At 41.2% G+C, this 19,023-nt stretch overlaps 1 protein-coding gene across 1 annotated transcript in view; it reads left to right on the top strand.

The window, feature by feature from the left end:
• Window positions 1–19,023, top strand: part of LRRC31 (leucine rich repeat containing 31) — a 41,737-nt gene that overhangs the window by 21,848 nt on the left and 866 nt on the right. Inside the window, exons 6-9 of the mRNA XM_089675476.1 lie at window positions 1,083–1,250; window positions 12,283–12,450; window positions 15,034–15,201; window positions 16,775–16,942. Of these exons, the coding sequence (XP_089531602.1) occupies window positions 1,083–1,250; window positions 12,283–12,450; window positions 15,034–15,201; window positions 16,775–16,942 (672 nt within the window). The remainder of the gene's footprint in view (window positions 1–1,082; window positions 1,251–12,282; window positions 12,451–15,033; window positions 15,202–16,774; window positions 16,943–19,023) is intronic.

Here is a 19,023-nt window from a genome sequence, read left to right as displayed (position 1 = left end):
TGCATTTACCATATTTTACCTTGTTATGCTCCATTCTTCTACTAAAGGCACACCTCCATAAAAGGTGTTTTTATATGATTATAAACGCCACAGCACGTGGCCCTTGTCAGTACATCTTTATACATATTTAACATCCATGAAGAAGGAGAAAGTTCTAGGATGTATCCCTACTAATCTCAGTCCGCACAAATTTTATCTTTTATATTTTAACTAAATCACACTGCAATGCTCATAGATGTCTGGGGGTCAGTTACTTTATCTCCCTGGCATTAACCCTGAGTGTTACTAGGGCTTCTACTTCAATGAAAAAATTGTTATCCTCAAGTATTGCTCAGGATAACTGTTTGGGTTTTTTTTTTACCATTCAATTCTTGGCCCAAGTAATGCTTGGGATAATGCCAGGGAGGTGACACAACTGACCCCCAGAGCTTTATGGACATCATAGAGTTAAAACCAGGAGTCCAGTGACATTCAGGATGGTCAAGCACAGGAAAATCATCTGTTTATCAATCCCCCCTTTATTTGGTGCATTTGCATTGGGCTGGAACACTAGCACTGGATTGTTAATAGCTGGGAAAATTATTGTCAGGTCCAATAAACAGGAGTTCCAAGTGTTAAGGCCACAGTAGATTCAAGGTGTGACATAGTGACTTTGGTATGAAGTGAAACCCATCCATACAATGAAGCTTACACCCAGGGGTGCACTGACCATTTAGAAACTCCGGCACTGCCCAAGGGACCAGGGTCAGTGGGGGGCCCCATGAGATGCCCCTGGTACCTTTTTCATAGGCTTTTTTGAGTTTGGGCAAGGTCACAGGGGCCCAATGATTCCTTATTGCCTGGAGGCCCCATGAGTTGTCAGTCCACCCCTGCTTACACATTAGCTTTTCACACAATGATGATACAGGCCCCTGTGAAGTCACACGCAACGTGATAAAAAAACTGCTTTTTTTTATGAATTTTGTTCCCAAAAACTCAAATCAAAGCACTGAAAAAATGCAGCTGTCGGTATGTCAGAGAAAAACGTTTTGTGATTAGCTACAAAAGAAAACATGTAATGCATTGTACTTTTCTATTTTCAGCCCCTGTTGTTGGAAAAATGTCAAGGCTAGAAATTTTGGACCTTTCAGAGAACAAAGAAGTTGGAAGTAAAATAAAAAATCTTACTGAAGAACTCAAACACTGCCCTTGCTTGAGTGTGTTAAAACTGCGCTCTACTGGTTTGCATCGGGACAGTGTACAGTATCTGAGTGAGTTATTAATTCTTAGACTACATTACTGTGTCTCTTGGGGTTCTGTTAAAAACCCAACTCCACCTTTTTGTTATTCAAGTGTATGTAAAGCCGTATCAATAAGCTTCTGTTGTTTGCTACTATTTGTTCTATTGAATGTACCCTCAAAAGCACTTTGCACATAAGTGCAAAATAAAAAATACCCACTGATCCTGCAATACACTATATTGCCAAAAGTATTGGGACGCCTGCCTTCACACGCACATAAACTTTAATGGCATCCCAGTCTTAGTCCGTAGGGTTCAATATTGAGTTGGCCCACCCTTTGCAGCTATAACAGCTTCAACTCTTCTGGGAAGGCTGTCCACAAGGTTTAGGAGTGTGTCTATGGGAATGTTTGACCATTCTTCCAGAAACGCATTTGTGAGGTCAGGCACTGATGTCAGATGAGAAGGCCTGGCTCGCAGTCTCTACTCTAATTCATCTCAAAGGTGTTCTATCGGGTTGAAGTCAAGACTCTGTGCAGGCCAGTCAAGTTCCTCCATCCCAAACTCGCTCATCCATATCTTTATGGACCTTGATTTGTGCACTTTTGCGCAGTCCTGTTGGAACAGGAAGGGGCCATCCCCAAACTGTTCCCACAAAGTTGGGAGCATGAAATTGTCAAAAATGTCTTGGTATGCTGATGCCTTAAGAGTTCCCTTCACTGGAACTAAGGGGCCAATGCAGTCCGACAAGTACCGTTCTCCTGGCAACCGCCAAACCCAGACACGCCCATCGCACTGCCAGACAGAGAAGCGTGATTGGTCACTCCAGAGAACACATTTCCACTGCTCCTAGAGTCCAGTGGCAGCGTGCTTTACACCACTACATCCAATGCTTTGCACATGCACTTGGTGATATAAGGCTTGGATGCAGCTGCTTGGACATGGAAACCCATTCCATGAAGCTCTCTACGCACTGTTGTTGTGATAATCTGAAGACCACACAAAGTTTGGAGGTTTTTAGCTATTGACTCTGCAGACAGTTGTCGACTTCTGCGCACTGTGCGCTTCAGCATGGGCTGACCCTGCTGTGTTATTTTACATTACCTACCACTTCATGGCTGAGTTGCTGTTGCTCCCAGTTGCTTCCACTTTGTTATAATACCACTAACAGTTGACCGTGGAATATTTAGTAGCAAGGAAATTTCACGGACGTTCTTATTGCACAGGTGGCAACCTATCACGTTACCACGTTTGAATTCACTGAGCTCCTGAGAGCGACCCATTCATTCACAAATGTTTGTAGAAGCAGTCTGCATGCCTAGGTGCTTGAATTTATACATCTGTGGCCATGGAGGTGATTGGAACACCTGAATCCAATGATTTGGAGGGATGGCCCAATACTTTTGGCAATATAGTGTATATGATTTTGGATCCATTTTTTGAAGGACCGTGATTTGGATGACAGGGGAAATAACATGGTTTCCCATTGAGGGCATTCACATATATGCAGACCAGCTTCAGTGCATTTTTAAAAATGGTACCGTGTGAGTTTGGACCTGTGTGATCTATTTTTGAGGTAGAGTTAAATGGAACCGCATATGAAACACTACTATGTTCACATGTAATCTGATTCCCGTGCTTATTAAACAGGTTTATAATGAGAGAAATGGGGTGCATAGACCAAGTGTGTACAATCATCACCCGATCATCATGTGTGTCATCATTGTACACCAGACAATCGGGCTTCCTTCAAGGCTCTTGCTCACTAGATAGGAGAGACTCCATTGCCCCCCCCCTTCCCCATCAGAGCCCCCCAATCCTCTGCCCCCCCCCCATAAACGCTCAGCCTGTATACAGGTCAGCTCTGATGGATGCTGACCGTTCTGGGAGCCCTGTTCCACGGTCTAGGAAGCAGTAATGTGTGACTTTGTATATAGGTCATGGAGCGATGGTGTTTGTGACCCTTGAACTGTGGGAGCCAGTGGGGTCGGAGGCAGGACATAAAAAGCTCTTCTGCAGCTGTCTGTCACCTTTCACATGCCGGCTGAAGCACACAGCGCCTCCTAATGCTCCGTCCAATCACTAATGATTTATCTCTTCTCCTCCCTGCTCTGACAGCCAGCTGCTGTATACTCCTCCAAGACAAGTGTGTGACATTGGGGGAAGAGGGAGAGACATAGGGCTCCCGTCTACCAGGATACACAAGGACCCCTGTGTAAAGTTGCATTGGCATCCATCCTGCAACACTGTAAATTGCACTGAATCGACTCAAAGCTGATGACTGAATCAGACTCAAAAATTTCTGAAATTCACTGCTTATGTGTGAACCTAGGGTTAATTATGTGAACAATCATTAAGAATTGGTGAAAAAACACTATATGCATAAAAATTAAGTAATGAGATTTTTCCGTGCATAGAACATACTTGCTGTATTAGTGCTTGCTGAGGGCTGGACAGTAGTAGCAAGTACAGGTATTGGTAGGATAGTGCAAGACCTAGGGCACCCCTGGACACTCTGTGAAAAATGATGTGACCTGTTATGTGCACAATGGTGAATAGTGGTTGTCGCCACACAGCACTTATTGTATACATGCATACATACCAGGGGCGGACTGACTATTCGAGCGCTCGGGCACTGCCCGAGGGCCCAGGGTCAGTAGGGGGCCCCATGAAATGCCCCAGGTACCCTTTTTTTATAGGCTTTTTTTTTTTTTGAGCGTGGGCAAGGACATAGGGGCTCCATGATCCCCTTATTGCCCGGGGGCCCCATGAGTTGTCAGTCCACCCCTGATACATATATACAGTGCATACATATGCTTGTAATCACAAAATATGCTTTAAATACTGTCACATGCGAGAGAGTCTCTCAGATACATATAAACCTCAGCACCATATTTTTTAAAGTGCATGTCCAGCCAAAACTTTTCTATGTCTTTTTAGAATGAGAGAAGTAAAGCCCTGCTTAGGTTTTTAGTGTCATCTGGGGCTCCATTAGAGAAATTTCTCCTCAAGTGTTTTACCAGACAGACAGTGAGGGGAACTCTTCCACAGAAACATAGATAGGCATTAAAATATTGCATTTTAGTAGAGTAAAGTTAAAACCCTTGTTAGATTTTAATTTTTGTGCAGATTTTTTATCACTTCCTGGCTGGTGGAACTGTTGTCTACAGGACAGGAAGTAAGGGGGAATTTCCCTAACTTACCAGCAAAAACCTAATTCCTCTTCCACTATCTAAACTAGGAAAAAGGTTATAGCTTGACATACACTTTAACCTGTTGCCTACCTGCCGCAGTGTATATACTGCGGCAGGGCGGCACCGCTGTGCTAGAGCACGTAATAAAACGGCATTTAGCAAAACCGGTACCTGCGCCACCAATCGCGGCAGTGGGTGTCCATCACCGGATCCTGGCGGGTCATTACCCGCTGGCTCCTGGCGATTAGTGGCACTCACTAACAGAGAGCACGGCTGTAGTGTTTACACTTCACCTCTGCTCCCTGTCAGCTCCTAACACACTGTCAGGGAGAGCAGAGATTAGCATTCCCCTGAAGTACACACCCCCCGCCCACTAGTAAAACACTCCCCTCACACAGTTAACCCTTTCATTGAATAAAAAGTTAACCCTTCCTCCCCAGTGCCATTAGTACAGTGTGTCAGTGTTTTTTTTTTTTTCACTGATCACTGTATCGGTGTCACTTTTGTAAACACTATAACTTTCACGTAAACCAATTAATTTACACGTATTAGGATTTTCTTTTAGCAAAGATACGTCACAGAATACATTTTGGCCGACATTTATGACAAAATTAGATTTTTACATTTTTTTACTGGACATGTTTTATAGCAAAAAGTCCAAAATATTGTTTTGTTTTTTTTCTCAAAATTGTCAGTTTTTTTTTTTTTATAGCGCAAAAAATTAACGCACAGGCGATCAAATACCACTGAAAGAAAGCTCAATTTGTGGGGAAAAAAAGGACGTAAATTTAATTTGGGTGCAGTGTTGCATGACCGCGCAATTATTAAAGTAACGCAGCGACGTAACACAAACCACTTCTGTAACCGCTTCCTGACCGCCCTATAGCAGAAATACTGCTACAGGGCGGCACAGGTGCGCAAAATCACACATATATATATATACATACATATGATTTGCGCTCACGTGGTTTTCACGCCCCTCCCAGATGGCGGCAGATTGCCCGTCAGTACACCAGTCATCACATTTAATCCCTTGATTGCCATTAGTATAGCATCCTCAAAAATGCAGCGTTAACGGAATCAGCCCCGGCCCCTGCCAGCACCTGTGTTTTAGCCCCTACGCTTACCCCCCCCTTCTCCCCCAGCAAGTGCATTGTCAGTAGGTCCCTGTCACTTGACATATTACACACAAAACTGCAGTGTTCGCAGAATCAGGCCTGATCACTGTTAGCACTTGCCGGTAAATTTTGATGACTCTCATATGCAGCCTCTTAGATTGTAAGCTCCCAGGATCAGGCCCTTCTAACCCTCTTGTAGTGAACTGCATTGTTCTGTATTGTCTCCCGTTATATTGTAGCACTGAGCAAACCGTTGGCGCTATATAAATCCTGTATAATAATAATACCAGCACTGCAGTATGACTTGGCGAGTCCTATAAGTGTAGTACAAGCTGGTGCGGTGGCGAGCGCAAGTATTGTCCCGCAGCCACTAAGAGTTTGCACACAGGCCCGTAGAGCCCCTAGTATCCTTCCGGATGTACTTGCAAATCCTGATTGGCAGTCCACAAATTTTGCAGCACTTGTACTTCCCCGTTCACTGCCCAACCCGGAATTCAGGTGGAAATAGAAAATTTAAATACTTCCCTTGATTTTTGGAGCTGTTTTTCACGGAATATCTGTATGCGTTGATTGTGGATCAAAGCAATTTATATGCACAACAATTTATCGCCGCCATCCCAAATTCAAACCTTGCCAGACCACTCGCATGGAAACCCATTACGGTTTCCAAATTTACTTTTTTGGGGGGCCTATCCCTCAACATGGGCATTACTAAAATAAATGAATTCCAGTTGTATTGGTCCGCAGACCCAATTCATCATATGCCGTGTTCTCTGCTGCCATGGCCAGGCATAGATATGATAGTATAATGTGTTTTATGCATTTCAACGACAATAAACTCTGTCATCCTCGGGGTGACCCTGAATTTGACCGGCTCTACAAAATTCAGCCCCTTGCAAATCACCTTAATCAAAAATTTGCAGATGTCTGTACTCCCCAGCAAAAAATCTCTCATTAATTTTTCTGGCATTCAATTTCTCCCCTGCAAGCGTGCCAGATATGGGGTCAAGATGTAGAAGACCTGTGAGAGGACAACAGGCTATACTTATATGTTTCGGTTTTACGAGGGAAAAGATAGTCACATGGAGCCCCCTGGATGCCCAGACTACATGGGGAACAGTGGCAAGATAGTTTGGGACTTGGTGTCATCCTTTCTCCATATGGGGTACCACTTATACGTGAACAATTTTTATTCAAGCGTGTCACTATTTAGATATTTGTACAATCTTGGAGCTGGCACTTGTGGCAAAATGTGACCTAATGTGTATCCACCATTAGAAGTGGGTGGATGCAGGGCGGTATATTCTATTGGTGGGCATACCACACACTTTTCTTTTCTTTTTATTGGTATAGATTTCTTCTCTTTCTTTCATTCAGTCCACAGGCTGCATAAAAAAAACCCCAAAAGGACGTAGCGTATATATCCAACAAGGACCAGCGACGTACTGGTACATCACTGGACTTTGAGTGGTTATACCAGGATAATGCCTACAGCTGCAGGCATCATACTGGTATCATTTTTTTCAGCTGGCGATCAGCTTTCATGTAAAAGCAATCCTAGTGGCTAATTAACTGCAGGATTGCTTTTACAAGCAGCTGGAGACAATACCCCCCCCGCTGCCTTCCATGGCTTTCTCGGGCAGTCCCGAGCCATAGGGTGAAACTGAGAATGCAGCCGGTGTTTCTGCCAGCTGACCATAGAGCTGATTGGAGACCGGAATGGTGCCAATCATCTCTATAGCCTAAGAATTTGGAAGCTACGAGCATTTCATCACTTCAGTTTCGCAGGATATAAACAGCACCATCAGAAAAGTCTTTGGTCTTCAGGTGGTTAGAAGATTGAGTGATGTGTGGCATAAACTTCTAATACTGAGCATAAAACACCCCCACCCCCCAAAATGACCCCTTTTTGGAAAGAAGACACCCCAAACTATTTGCTGAGAGGCCTGTTGAATCAATAGAAGAATTTATTTTTTTACCATAAGTTTTTGGAAAATCACAGACACATTTTTTTTTTTTTACACAAAATTGTCACTTAAATGATTTACTGCTCACACATGCCATAGGTATATGTGGAATTACTCCCCAAAATACATTCTGCTAATTCTCCCGAGTACAGGGATACCACATGTGAGAGACTATTTGGCATTCTAGCCACGTACAGGACCCCAAAATCCAATAAGCACCTTCAGGCTTTTAAAGGGCTTTATTTCCTCATTACACTTCCTGACTAACTATCAGTTTTGGAGGCCCTGAAATGCCAGGATAGCACCTAACCCCCCAAATGACCCCTTTTTGGAATGTAGACACCCCAAGGAATTTGATAAGAAGCATGGTAAGTATTTTGCAGATCTCATTTGTTGCCACAAGTTTTTGGAAAATGAAAAAAAAAAAACAAACATTTTTTCTTTTTTTTTTTTTTTTTTTTATATATTTCAAAACCTTGTGAGAAAAAATGAGATCTGCAAAATACTCACCATGTCTTTTTAAATTCCTTGGGGTGTCTACTTTCCAGAAAGGGGTCATTTTGGGGGGTTTGGTGCTATCCTGGTATTTCAGGGCCTCCGAAACTGTGATAGGTATTGAGGAAGTGAAATGAGGAAGTTACGCACCTTCAGGCTTTCAAAGTGGTCATTGGATTTCAGGCTCCTGTATGTGGCTAGGCTCCCAAAAAGTCTCACACGTGTGGTATCCTCATACTCGGTAGAAGTAGCAGAATGTATTTTGGGGTGTAATTCCACATATACCCATGGCTTGTGTGTGAAATAATTTAAATGACAACTTTGTGTAAAAAAAAAAAAGTTTGTAATTTTCCGGAAACTTGTGGAAAAAAATGAATCTTCCATGGACACAATATGCCTTTACAGTACAGTATTGTTGAGATACATGGAGAATGTTTTTAAAGTGTCATTTTTTTTTACATTTTGTTTTCCCTTGCCAGTTGGAAACACTGAGCCTCAATCCCTAAGAGAAATTGTGCTCTCAGGATCGGGATCAAAAGGGAAATGTCTCTATCATTTATGGGCTACTACTCAGTACACCTACTAAACTGTTGCACATGGCAGAATGGGACAAGGACCTCTAGTATGATACCTCTGTGGAACAATAGTTTACTGGGGCTTCTATACAGCAATCTCTCCAAATCCACATTACTTGGCAATTTCTATTGCAACCATTCTTTGATCCTCATAATCCTCATAACCGATTCCTGGCAATCAGCAGGTGTTTTATGCTTTTGGCAGCCAAAATCAATATTGACAGATCTTGGAAGAAACCCACAGTGTCCCTGTCCTAGTTTAAGTAAAACATTTCATGCATTATTGTACATGACAGATTGGCAGTATTGTGAATGATGTCAAGAAGTGATTTGAGAATGTCTGGGATCCCTGGGCCCAATATGTGAATGTTCCACTTTTCCATTTGAGACAGGTCTAGTTATACTGTACATTGAGTGGAGCTTTCCAGTCCTTTTAAGGTGTCTCTCTTCTTTCTCTCTTTTTTTTTTTTTTTTTTTTTTTTTTTTCTTTTAAATTCCTGTTTTGCTTTCCTTTTCTATATTTCTCCACTTTCTTCGCACCTTTTGGTTTATTATCTCTGTGACAGATTATTTTATTGCAAAAAACTGGTTATTGAGAATATTCTGTATCATGCCCCTGTGCCTGTTATACCTACATGGTGGCTTTCTATTTATTATGGTTTTTGGATGATTACAAATTCCTAGTATCTAAAATATTGTCATGCTGACTTGTTGAGCTGCAATAGTACATTTCTCACAGGGTGTTGCAAATCTTCTTTTGTTTTTTTTTTTGTAAAAATCTCCATTTGAACATAAACACAGAAATGAAACAAAAAATCCTTTAATAAAAAAAACACACAAAAAATGTTCTACAATGTACATCCACTGTCAATAATATCACTTAGAAATGTAGAAGCATGTAAACAATAATATTCCATGTCCACCAACTCGCCAGAAAAAAAAAATGCAGTCCACCTACTCATCTGGTCCCGTCACTTCACTCCTGCCGAATGACAGGTCAAAGGGGTGGTGACCAAATATGGTTAATGACATCACTGGGGTGCCCAAAACCCCGAGTTTGGCTTAAAAAATTGTGCACTGAAGCGTTTATGCCATAACCCCAATTCTCAAAGTTAACACACCAGAATAAAGATAATTATTTTTTTAAAAGGGACAGTTTGAGCCAAATGAGATTGGAAATTGCAGACTTATGGCTAAAAATAGAGCACCTTAGGCTTGGGTAAAGCTTTGTGAGCCTCATTTTCTTATACCTTATTTTGAGAGCCTTATGCCAGATGTTTTTTTCATTCCTAAAATTCCTAAGATATTGAACTTTCTCCCATACTGGAAAGGTGAAGCAGTCTATGAAATTTTGTGAACAAATGGACTGTATTTTCGAAGCAAAGTGTCAATGTGATGCATGGCTTCTGAACTTAAAGAGAAATCGTTAAGTAAAAAAAGTAACTACTTTCATTTAGCAGTGCCATACTATGCATGTGAACGGTTTTTTTATCAACGTCTTGGTACACCTCTATTATAAGAGTGTTGCAATATAATGGATTAAAAACCAAAATAGTTGTAAAAAAAGCAGACGTCAAAATGGGACAAGGGCTTACTGACTGTATAAATACCTAGAAAAAATATAGGCTGTAAAAACAAACGTTTCACAAAGTATTGTGCATAGGTTCTTTATTTGTATACAGTTTATATGCTGTATACAATTTATATGTATACATCATACAGTGGTTGGGAGGTTTTGTTATAATATGTAAAAATTTTAAGTAAACTTCAAAGCTTTGCCAAGTTAGATATAGTGGATAGTGTTTTTTGTAGATTTTAAAAGCAGAGTATGGTACAGTTCATAGAGACCCCAACTAGGAATGATGCTCTGCTGGACCTGGTAATCTCAAACCATGCAGAGCTTATTACGAATGTCCATATAAAAACATCTGGGTAGCAGTGACCATAACATGATTTCATTTGTTAGCTGTAAACAGCAAGCACATACAGAAAAAATAAAAACGCTCAATTTTAAGAAAGCTAATTTTCCAAGGCTGAGAGCTACTCTCCAAGACTTAGACTGGGAGGGAATATTGGCATCAATGAACACAACACAGAAATGGGAGTTCTTCAAAATGACTGTATGAGAACACACTGCAAAATATATTCCCATGGGCAACAAGTTTAAAAGCTAAAAATCAAACCTATGTGGCTTACGGACAAAGTTTAAAAAAGCTATAGATAATAAGAGCTTTTATCAAATACAAAAATGAAGGAATGCTATCATCATTTAAACATTACAAAGTATATAACAGAATATGCAAAAAGGAAATAAAGGCTGCAAAAATGGAAAACGAACGACAGATTGCAGATTGTGGTGGATAATGATTCATAGTCTGAATAGTCTAGGGTTGTCAGTGGTGTACCCCAAGGTTCAGTGTTGGGACCCTTTCTTTTAAATATATTTCTAAACGATATAGGGTCTAGGATTAAAAATATCATTTCAGTCTTTGCAGATGACACCAAGCTGTGCAGTAGAATAACGTCCTTACAGGATGTCTTCAACTTACAAGCTGACCTCAATGCACTGTTTAATTGGGCAACTATGTGGCAAAAGAGGTTTAATGTTGATAAATGTAAGGTTATGCACTTGGGGGCTAAGAATATGCATGCATCATACATACTAGGCCGGGGGGGGTATAACTGGGGGAATCAATGGTGAAGAAGGATCTGGGCGTTCTGGTAGATCACAAGCTTTAATGATGGCATGCAATGCCAAGCTGTGGTTTCTAAAGCGAGCAAAAGCCTCTCTTGTATTAAAAGACTCTAGAGAGAGAGATATCATTGTACCCCTGTATAAATCATTAGTAAAACCTCATCTGGAATATGCAGTTCAGTTTTGGACACCAATTCACAAAAAGAACATTGGGGAACTGGAGAAAGTACAGAGAAGGGCAACCAAACTGATAAGAGGCATGGAGGAGCTCAGCAATGTGGAAAGATTAGAAGAACTGAATTTATTCTCTTGAGAAGAGGAGATTAAGGGGAGATATGATCAACATGTATAAATACATCAGTGGTTCATATAGTGAACTCGATGTAGAGCTATTCACCCTGAGGTCATCAGAGAGGACAAGGGGGCACTCTTTACGTCTGGAGGAAAAGAAATGTAATCTACAAACACGGAAAGGTTTCTACACAGCAAGAGATGTGGAATAGACTCCATCAATAATTGGTTGTGACCAGCTCAGTGGATTGCTTTAAAAAAGGCCTGTATTCTTTCTTGGATACACAGAATATAACTGGAAACTAACATTTATAGGTAAAGTTGATCCAGGGAATATTCGATTACTTCTCGGGGGATCAAGAAGGAATTTCTTTCCCCTGTAGGAGCAAATTGGATGATGTTTTGCTGGTGTTTTTTTTTTTTTTTTGCCTTCCTCTGGATCAACTGTGGGTGTAGGATTATAACTTTTTTTTTTTTTTTTTTTTTTTTATGGTTGAACTGGATAGATTTTTGTCTTTTTTCAGCCAGAGTAACTATGTAATATGTATCTGGAATTGTCTATCATAGGACATGTGTTTTTTGAGAGGGGGGCAGTCATGCCATACAGATCAAATATTCTGCAAGCTCTGGAGAAGTTAGTAGAATAGTAAACTATATGACTGCTATATTTAGGAAAATCTGACATACAGTATTCATCATAATGATGTTATTTGTTTCTAATTTTGCAGGTTCTGCATTCCAGTATTGGCCATATTTAAGGAAGTTGGACCTTTCTTGCAATAAGGCAGCTGGAGGAGGATTCAGAGATTCAGCAGCTCGTCTAACCTCTTTCAAACAGTTGGAGCTACTTGATATTCACCAGTGCTGTCTTTCTGGTGATGATGTTGCTGCACTAAGTAATATTTTATTTTTTATTTTACAAATGTTTTTATTGATTTACACATTTTGCATCAGAGATATACAAAACGTGAACAAAATAACACAACATGAGAAAAAGGAAAAAAGAAATGTCCAAGGCAGATACATAATAACATTTCCATCAAAATGAGAAAATGGTACATAAAGTAGCGTCACCAGCTATAAAGATTACAGACAAGCCCAAAGGCTGACAATGGTATAAAGCAGAGGGTGGGCCAGTAAACATAGGCATTTGACGAAGGTGGTGGCCTAGATTAAGTGGAAAAAGAGGGAAATTGGCTACAGTCAAAGGAAAGGAGAGGAGGGGAAGAATAGAAAGCCTCCACCTGAAAGACCTTCAAGGGCAGTAAAGAAAGGGAAGGGGTAAAAGGGGATTTGCCTAAGAAAAGGGTGGGGATAAGGACAGGTTCCCACACTGTTCAGGCCATAACTCCGCAAAGAGGCTGCCCAATCGAATGAAGATTAAAGAATGTTCAAAGTTGAAATGATCATTGTAGGATATCGATGGGTCCCACATTTTTTTAAAAATTGCATTGGGAATGGGTCAGTATAGAAGTGAGCTTCTCTTGGACCATGGTTCCCATGAGTCACTATCTGACTTCAGCAAAGTTGAGAAACTTTGGTACAAGGCCTTTGCAAGAGTCTGCTGGGCTGCCAGAAACACAAACTCCACCAGCTTCCTTTTTATGCCTTAGTCAGAGATAGGATTGGCTTGTGCAGCAGAACCTCCCAGGGATCGCATACCAGGGAGACTTTTAAAACTGATCTGATCATGGAATAGATCCAAGTCCAGAATCGCAGAGCCTTTGGGCCACCAAAGCCGATGACCACCAAATACGGAAGAGGGTGCCTAGTTTCCTGCACCCATAAAAACACGAAGCTCTGGCTCTCAGTCTCCGCTCTAATTCATCCCAAAGGTGTTCTGTCGGGTTGAGGTCAAGACTCTGTGCAGGCCTGTCAAGTTCCTCCACCCCAAACTCGCTCATCCATGTCTTTATGGACCTTGCTTTGTGCACTTATGCGCAGTCATGTTGGAACAGGAAGGGGCCATCCTCAAACTGTTCCCACAAAGTCTGGAGCATGAAATTGTCCAAAATGCCTTGTTATGCTGACCCCTTAAGAGTTCCTTGCAGTGGAATTAAGGGACCAAGCCCAACCCCTAAAAAAACAACCCCACACCATAACCCCCCCCCCCACCAAACCTTACATTTGGCACAATGCAGTCAGGCAAGTACTATTCTCATGGCAACCGCTAAATTCAGACACGTCCATCAGATTGCCAGACAGAGAAGCGTGATTTGTCACTCCTGAGAACACATCTCCACTGCTCTAAAGTCTAGTGCATGCTTTACAGCACTGCATCTAACACTTTGCATTGCAATTGGTGATGTAAGGCTTTGATGCAGCTGCTCGGCCATGGAAACCCATTCCATGAAGTTCTCTATGCACTGTTGTGCTAATCTTAAGGCCACGTGAAGTTTGGAGGTCTTTGGCTCTTGACTCTGCAGACAGTTGGTGACTTCTGCGTACTGTGTGCTTCAGCATGCGCTGACCCTGCTCTGTCATTTCATGTGACCTACCACTTTGTGGCTGAGTTGCTGCTGTTCACAGTTGCTTTTACTTTGTTATAATACCACTAACAGTTGACCGTGGAATATTTAGTAGCAAGGAAATTTCATGGATGGACTTATTGCACAGGTGGTAACCTCTCACGGTACCACGCTTGAATTCACTTAACTCCTGAGAGCGACCCATTCATTCACAAATATTTGTAGAAGCAGTCTGCATGCCTAGGTGCTTGATTTCATACATATATGGCCACGGAGGTGATTGGAACACCTGAATCCAATGATTTGGAGGGGCGTTCCAATACTTTTGGCAATATAGTGTATACAGTATATGCCTTTACAATCACTTTAATGTATTTTTATGCAAGCAGTCCAAAGCTGGCTAAACCATATATATTTTTTTCCAAAAAAATCTAACCTATTCCTTCATTCACACTACACAGCTTGAATGGTTGCATCTCCCACTGCATTTAAATGCATGCACCCACTATTTGGCTGACCATTTTTCACCTGGTTACTTTGATTTATCAGTTGAGGGATGTTAGGTGGCAGGGGACAGACAGGGACCCACTATTTTGAATTTTGGCCAGTTTTAAAATTTGACTTGGTACCAGCCTCTCATTTGTGCTTCACTGCGCATGTGCTTGCAAAGAGCATGCTGATAGAAGGATGAAAGTGAGTGACAGAGATCATCAGTGTGCTGCTTCTCATTTCACTGTCTAGTCACAGGATGGAGGATAGATGAGCTCTGCATGTATTTTTAAATGCAGCAGATAATAATCCAGTCCCCTGCCCTGTCAGGTGACTGTACAGTGTGAAAGGGCTGTGTGAATCCCAGAACTAGATGGACAGAAATACAGACTTTGCCAGGTAGAGTAGTTCTCATGTACTGTATATATTTCTGTGTATTCAACTTATTTTCCTTTAAACACAGATCTTAATGAAAGTGTGGGCTGCCAATTTTAAAGTTGAAAATGTGTTTTTGTGTTTCAGCCCAGGTCATACCTCTGCTGTCCAATCTTCAAGTGCTGGACATGTCTTCAAATAAAACTGTAGGACTTTCTCCTGAGCACCTCTTCAGCCGATTGCGTTTTCTGCCAAAGCTCAAGTCTGTTAATGTCAGCAATTGCATGTTAAAGAGAGAATCCTTTGCAGGACTGGGTATGGTTTTGTACCTCATTACATCATTTGTCTTGCAGGGTAGAGTAAAAACATGCCTTATAGAAATTGTACTATGTTATTTTTTTTTTTTTCACTTTTGTTTTAAAGCGAATGTAAGGTATAATCCAATCAAAGAAACAGAACATTTACATTTCTTTAAAACTTTAGTCCTGGAACTGATTGGTGGTTGTTCATCCTGAGACTGTCATTGGCTGGCATTGTGAATGTGTAATTTCAAATGTTTCTGATCTGAAAATGATACATATGCACATATTGGACTACAAACATGTGGCATGTATCATGTATATGCATACCGTTTCTGGTTATGCATGCTGCTGAACATTCAGAAACAAATTGTGTACACTCCTGATCAGACTCGGGTACAGGAAGTATTGGGTTACCTCTGCAGGGCATAGAGATGGACCTAAAAAGGAATTAAAGTCTGATGCGAACTATGCTTACAAATGTTCCCTCCCCCTTCTTCCACATATCCTACTTACACTGTGTAAAGTGTATCTGTATATTTAAATTTTTTTCAGTCTGGTCGCGTGATCCTGCAGTTCTGGCTCCCCTGTATCCTGGGAATTCCAGGAGCCGTGATATCACCCATAGGCTCCCATGTGCAAGTTGTTGTTGGCTCTTCCTCCTTTCCCTCCCCTCATGTTACTAGACCAGAGCAGAGTTAAAAAAAAAAAAAAAAAAAGAGTATAATATAAGTATACAAATCCCTTTTAACCCATAGGCAGGATAGGTAGGAAAAGTGGGAAGGAGCACTTTTAAGAAGAGTTAGTGTTAGGCTTTAACCACTTGCCTACTGGGCTATAGTCGAAAGATGGCTACAGCATGGTTGTCTAGTGCTGGGAGGTCTTCTTTAGACGCCCCCCCTGCTCACCCCTGGAGTGTGCATCGGGCACGCTCTGTGATTGCTGTCCTTTTGTACACAGCTGATCACAGATCGAAATAAAGGGCCAATCACAGAAGCCCTTTACCATATGATCAGCTGTGTCCAATCACAGCTGATCACATGTAAACAAATGGCAGTTATCAGCTTTTCCTCAATGCTGTCACTGTGTGAGGAAAGGAAAGCCAATACCTGGCAATCTTGTAACGGCACACATTTACACTGATAATCAGGGTACTGCTCACCAATGCTCTGATTATCAGGGCAGCCCATCAGTGCAGCATATCAATGAGCATCCATGCTGCCTGAAATGTTATTTTATCATGTTAAAAATGCTTTCATAAGCTATAATAGGTGTATTGGCAAAGGATTCTTGCTATTGCACAGTGAGCCCACTAATCACTAGAGAGGCACATTGCAGGGATACCCTGCTGTGCTCCGTCATATTGCAATGTGAAGATGAAGGCTGGGCACACATTTTCAGCCTGCAGGCTGTACAAAAAAATAATTATTGGAGCATTTAAAAAAAAATGTAGAATGTTATACAAAGGAAATGTTACTTCTGTGCTTGCTAAAAGCAATATGGATTGATTTGGCTTTAGAGAGGTGACAACATTGTTTTTGGTGGACTTTGTGTAATTTTCTCTTCTCTTAAATTTTAATGACCTCCAGCTGAAGCTGCACGTTATCTAACAGACCTGCAAATGCTGGACCTATCCTGGAATAAGTGTGTTGGAGGAAATCTGAAACTACTTACAGAAACTTTGAGCAATGCTAATTTTCTCCAAAGCCTGCTACTGAGCAGCTGCAATCTGATTACACAGGACCTGGCAGCTTTAGGTAAATATACCTGCTTCTGATATAAAACTATTCTGAAACCCAATTTCAACTATTTAAGCCCTGTACACACATTCGGCAATATCCATGTGTACACCCGCCTTTCTGAAAGAAGCCGAACGAATGGCCGGCTTCTGTCGAACAGTCATGCTGGAAAACCAGCATCTGATTGGCATCCGATCAGTGCTGGCAGCCGATAGCTGCCAGCGCCGACTGGTTTGTTCTGGGGGGGCACTCTCTCTGTCAGAACATAATGGATTAGCGGGGAGATCGCTGTACTAAGCTCTTTCATTTTATGGGGTTTTTTCAGCCGCTTAGTTGAGCAAAAAAAAACCTGATGGTGTGTAACAAGCATATGACTCTTTAACAGGGGGATTTACTTATTTCAATGTTATCCTGAAATTATTGTTGGGATCCTGTCAGTCTGTACTGACTTTGTGATGTCATCTGACAGCGGGCTTTAGGAGTGCAGAATGAAAAACGCTCATGTGATCCAAAAGAGATTTGGCCATACTTCTCCTTTAAACTCTGCATAAAAGTACAAAAAGAACCTATGAATGGCACAAAGGCAGATTGGGGCACTATTGTAATAAAGTAATTAACTGGACAAAATAAAATGTATATAAAAAATGGGGTTTTTATGCTATGTGAGCTACATAGCTGACATACAGTCATTTGAAAAATTAAGTACACCTTAGGGAAATTGTTGACTTTATCAACATATTTGAATAAAGGACACATAAAATTGACATGGTGTATTGATTTTCATGATCTAAATTAGCAAAAATTAGCAAAAATGCAGATTTGTCACATGAAAAAAGTGCGTGCACCCCTACAATTATTACTACTTCTAGCTGGCATTGATTAGAACTTCCTTAGGGAGTGTGTAGATGAGAACTGCCTTTTTCAATCTATGATTTAACAAAAATACCAAGAGATGGAATGATGTACTGTATTAAAAGTAAGTACGTTCTTGGCATCAAAAGTTAGTTTTGCCCTGTAACAGAAATTACTTCTTGTAGGCATCTAGTATAACTGTCCACTAGTCTCCGCAATTTAAAGTGGTAGTAAACTGTCTGTGGGGAAAAAACACAACAATTCCCCCCCCCATGGGTTTAGGTCATAATGTACATTAAGACAGACTTACCTGTACACAGAGCCTTCCAGCTCCACATTGTCACGGCTCCCCGGCACTTTCATCTTCACCTGGTCCTCCTTCTAGGTTTGAATGGCCGGAGCCGCGATGACGTCAATCCCGTTCATGCGCATTGGAGCCCTTGGCTGCGGCACGGGGCTCTGAAGGTCTGGCGTGCTATGCCTTCCCTTCAGAGCGCATGCAACGGTGACATCACTGGCTTCATGCTGTGTGAATATCTCCCAAACAGTGCATGTTTAGATGATGTTCATTGTACCTACAGGTAAGCATTATTATAAGCTTTCCTGTAAATACAACTTTTAAAGTTTAAAGTGGAAGTAAAGTCTACTTTGTAACCATTATTCATGTAAAAATTCTTCAGTTTCAAAATGGTGGATTTCCTTGCATGAATTGCCCATTTCAAACCCCCCCCACACACACACATACACCACAAAAACACGCACACACAAAATGTAAATGAGATTCAAATTACGGCTTTGATCAGGGCAGCCCATAACCCCTATTTCTTTCTTTCAAGACTTCCTTGGTAAATCTGCTAGTGTGTTTCAGATTATCATGTTGAAAGACTCATTTCTGATTATATGATACGGGTGACTCAATGATACTGAACTGCCCAGACCCTGAAGCAGCAAAGAAAACTATAACATTTCCACCACCATGTGTCACAGTTGTTGTGGGGTAGTTTTTCTAAAATATTTTCTTCAGTTTGTAGCAAACCTATCTACTTTTTAATGTGACCAAACAGCTCCATCTTTGATTGATTGGTCTTTAGCAAATTGTTCAAGAAAATCTGCTCTTTGCCATTATATTCAATGGCAAACAGGAATCTTGCTCCAACAGCTCTGGAAAGCAAAGACTTTTTTTTTTTTTTTACACACCTATTTTACAGGTGGAATTGGTACAATGTCTTTCCTGATTATAGATGATG

This window comes from Staurois parvus, unplaced genomic scaffold (assembly GCF_062004578.1).
Source record: "Staurois parvus isolate SC_StPar_1 unplaced genomic scaffold, SC_StPar_1.0 ptg000155l, whole genome shotgun sequence".
Classification (NCBI taxonomy): domain Eukaryota; kingdom Metazoa; phylum Chordata; class Amphibia; order Anura; family Ranidae; genus Staurois; species Staurois parvus.
Note: the sequence above shows the minus strand (reverse complement) of the source record. Positions and strands in the feature narration are given on the sequence as shown.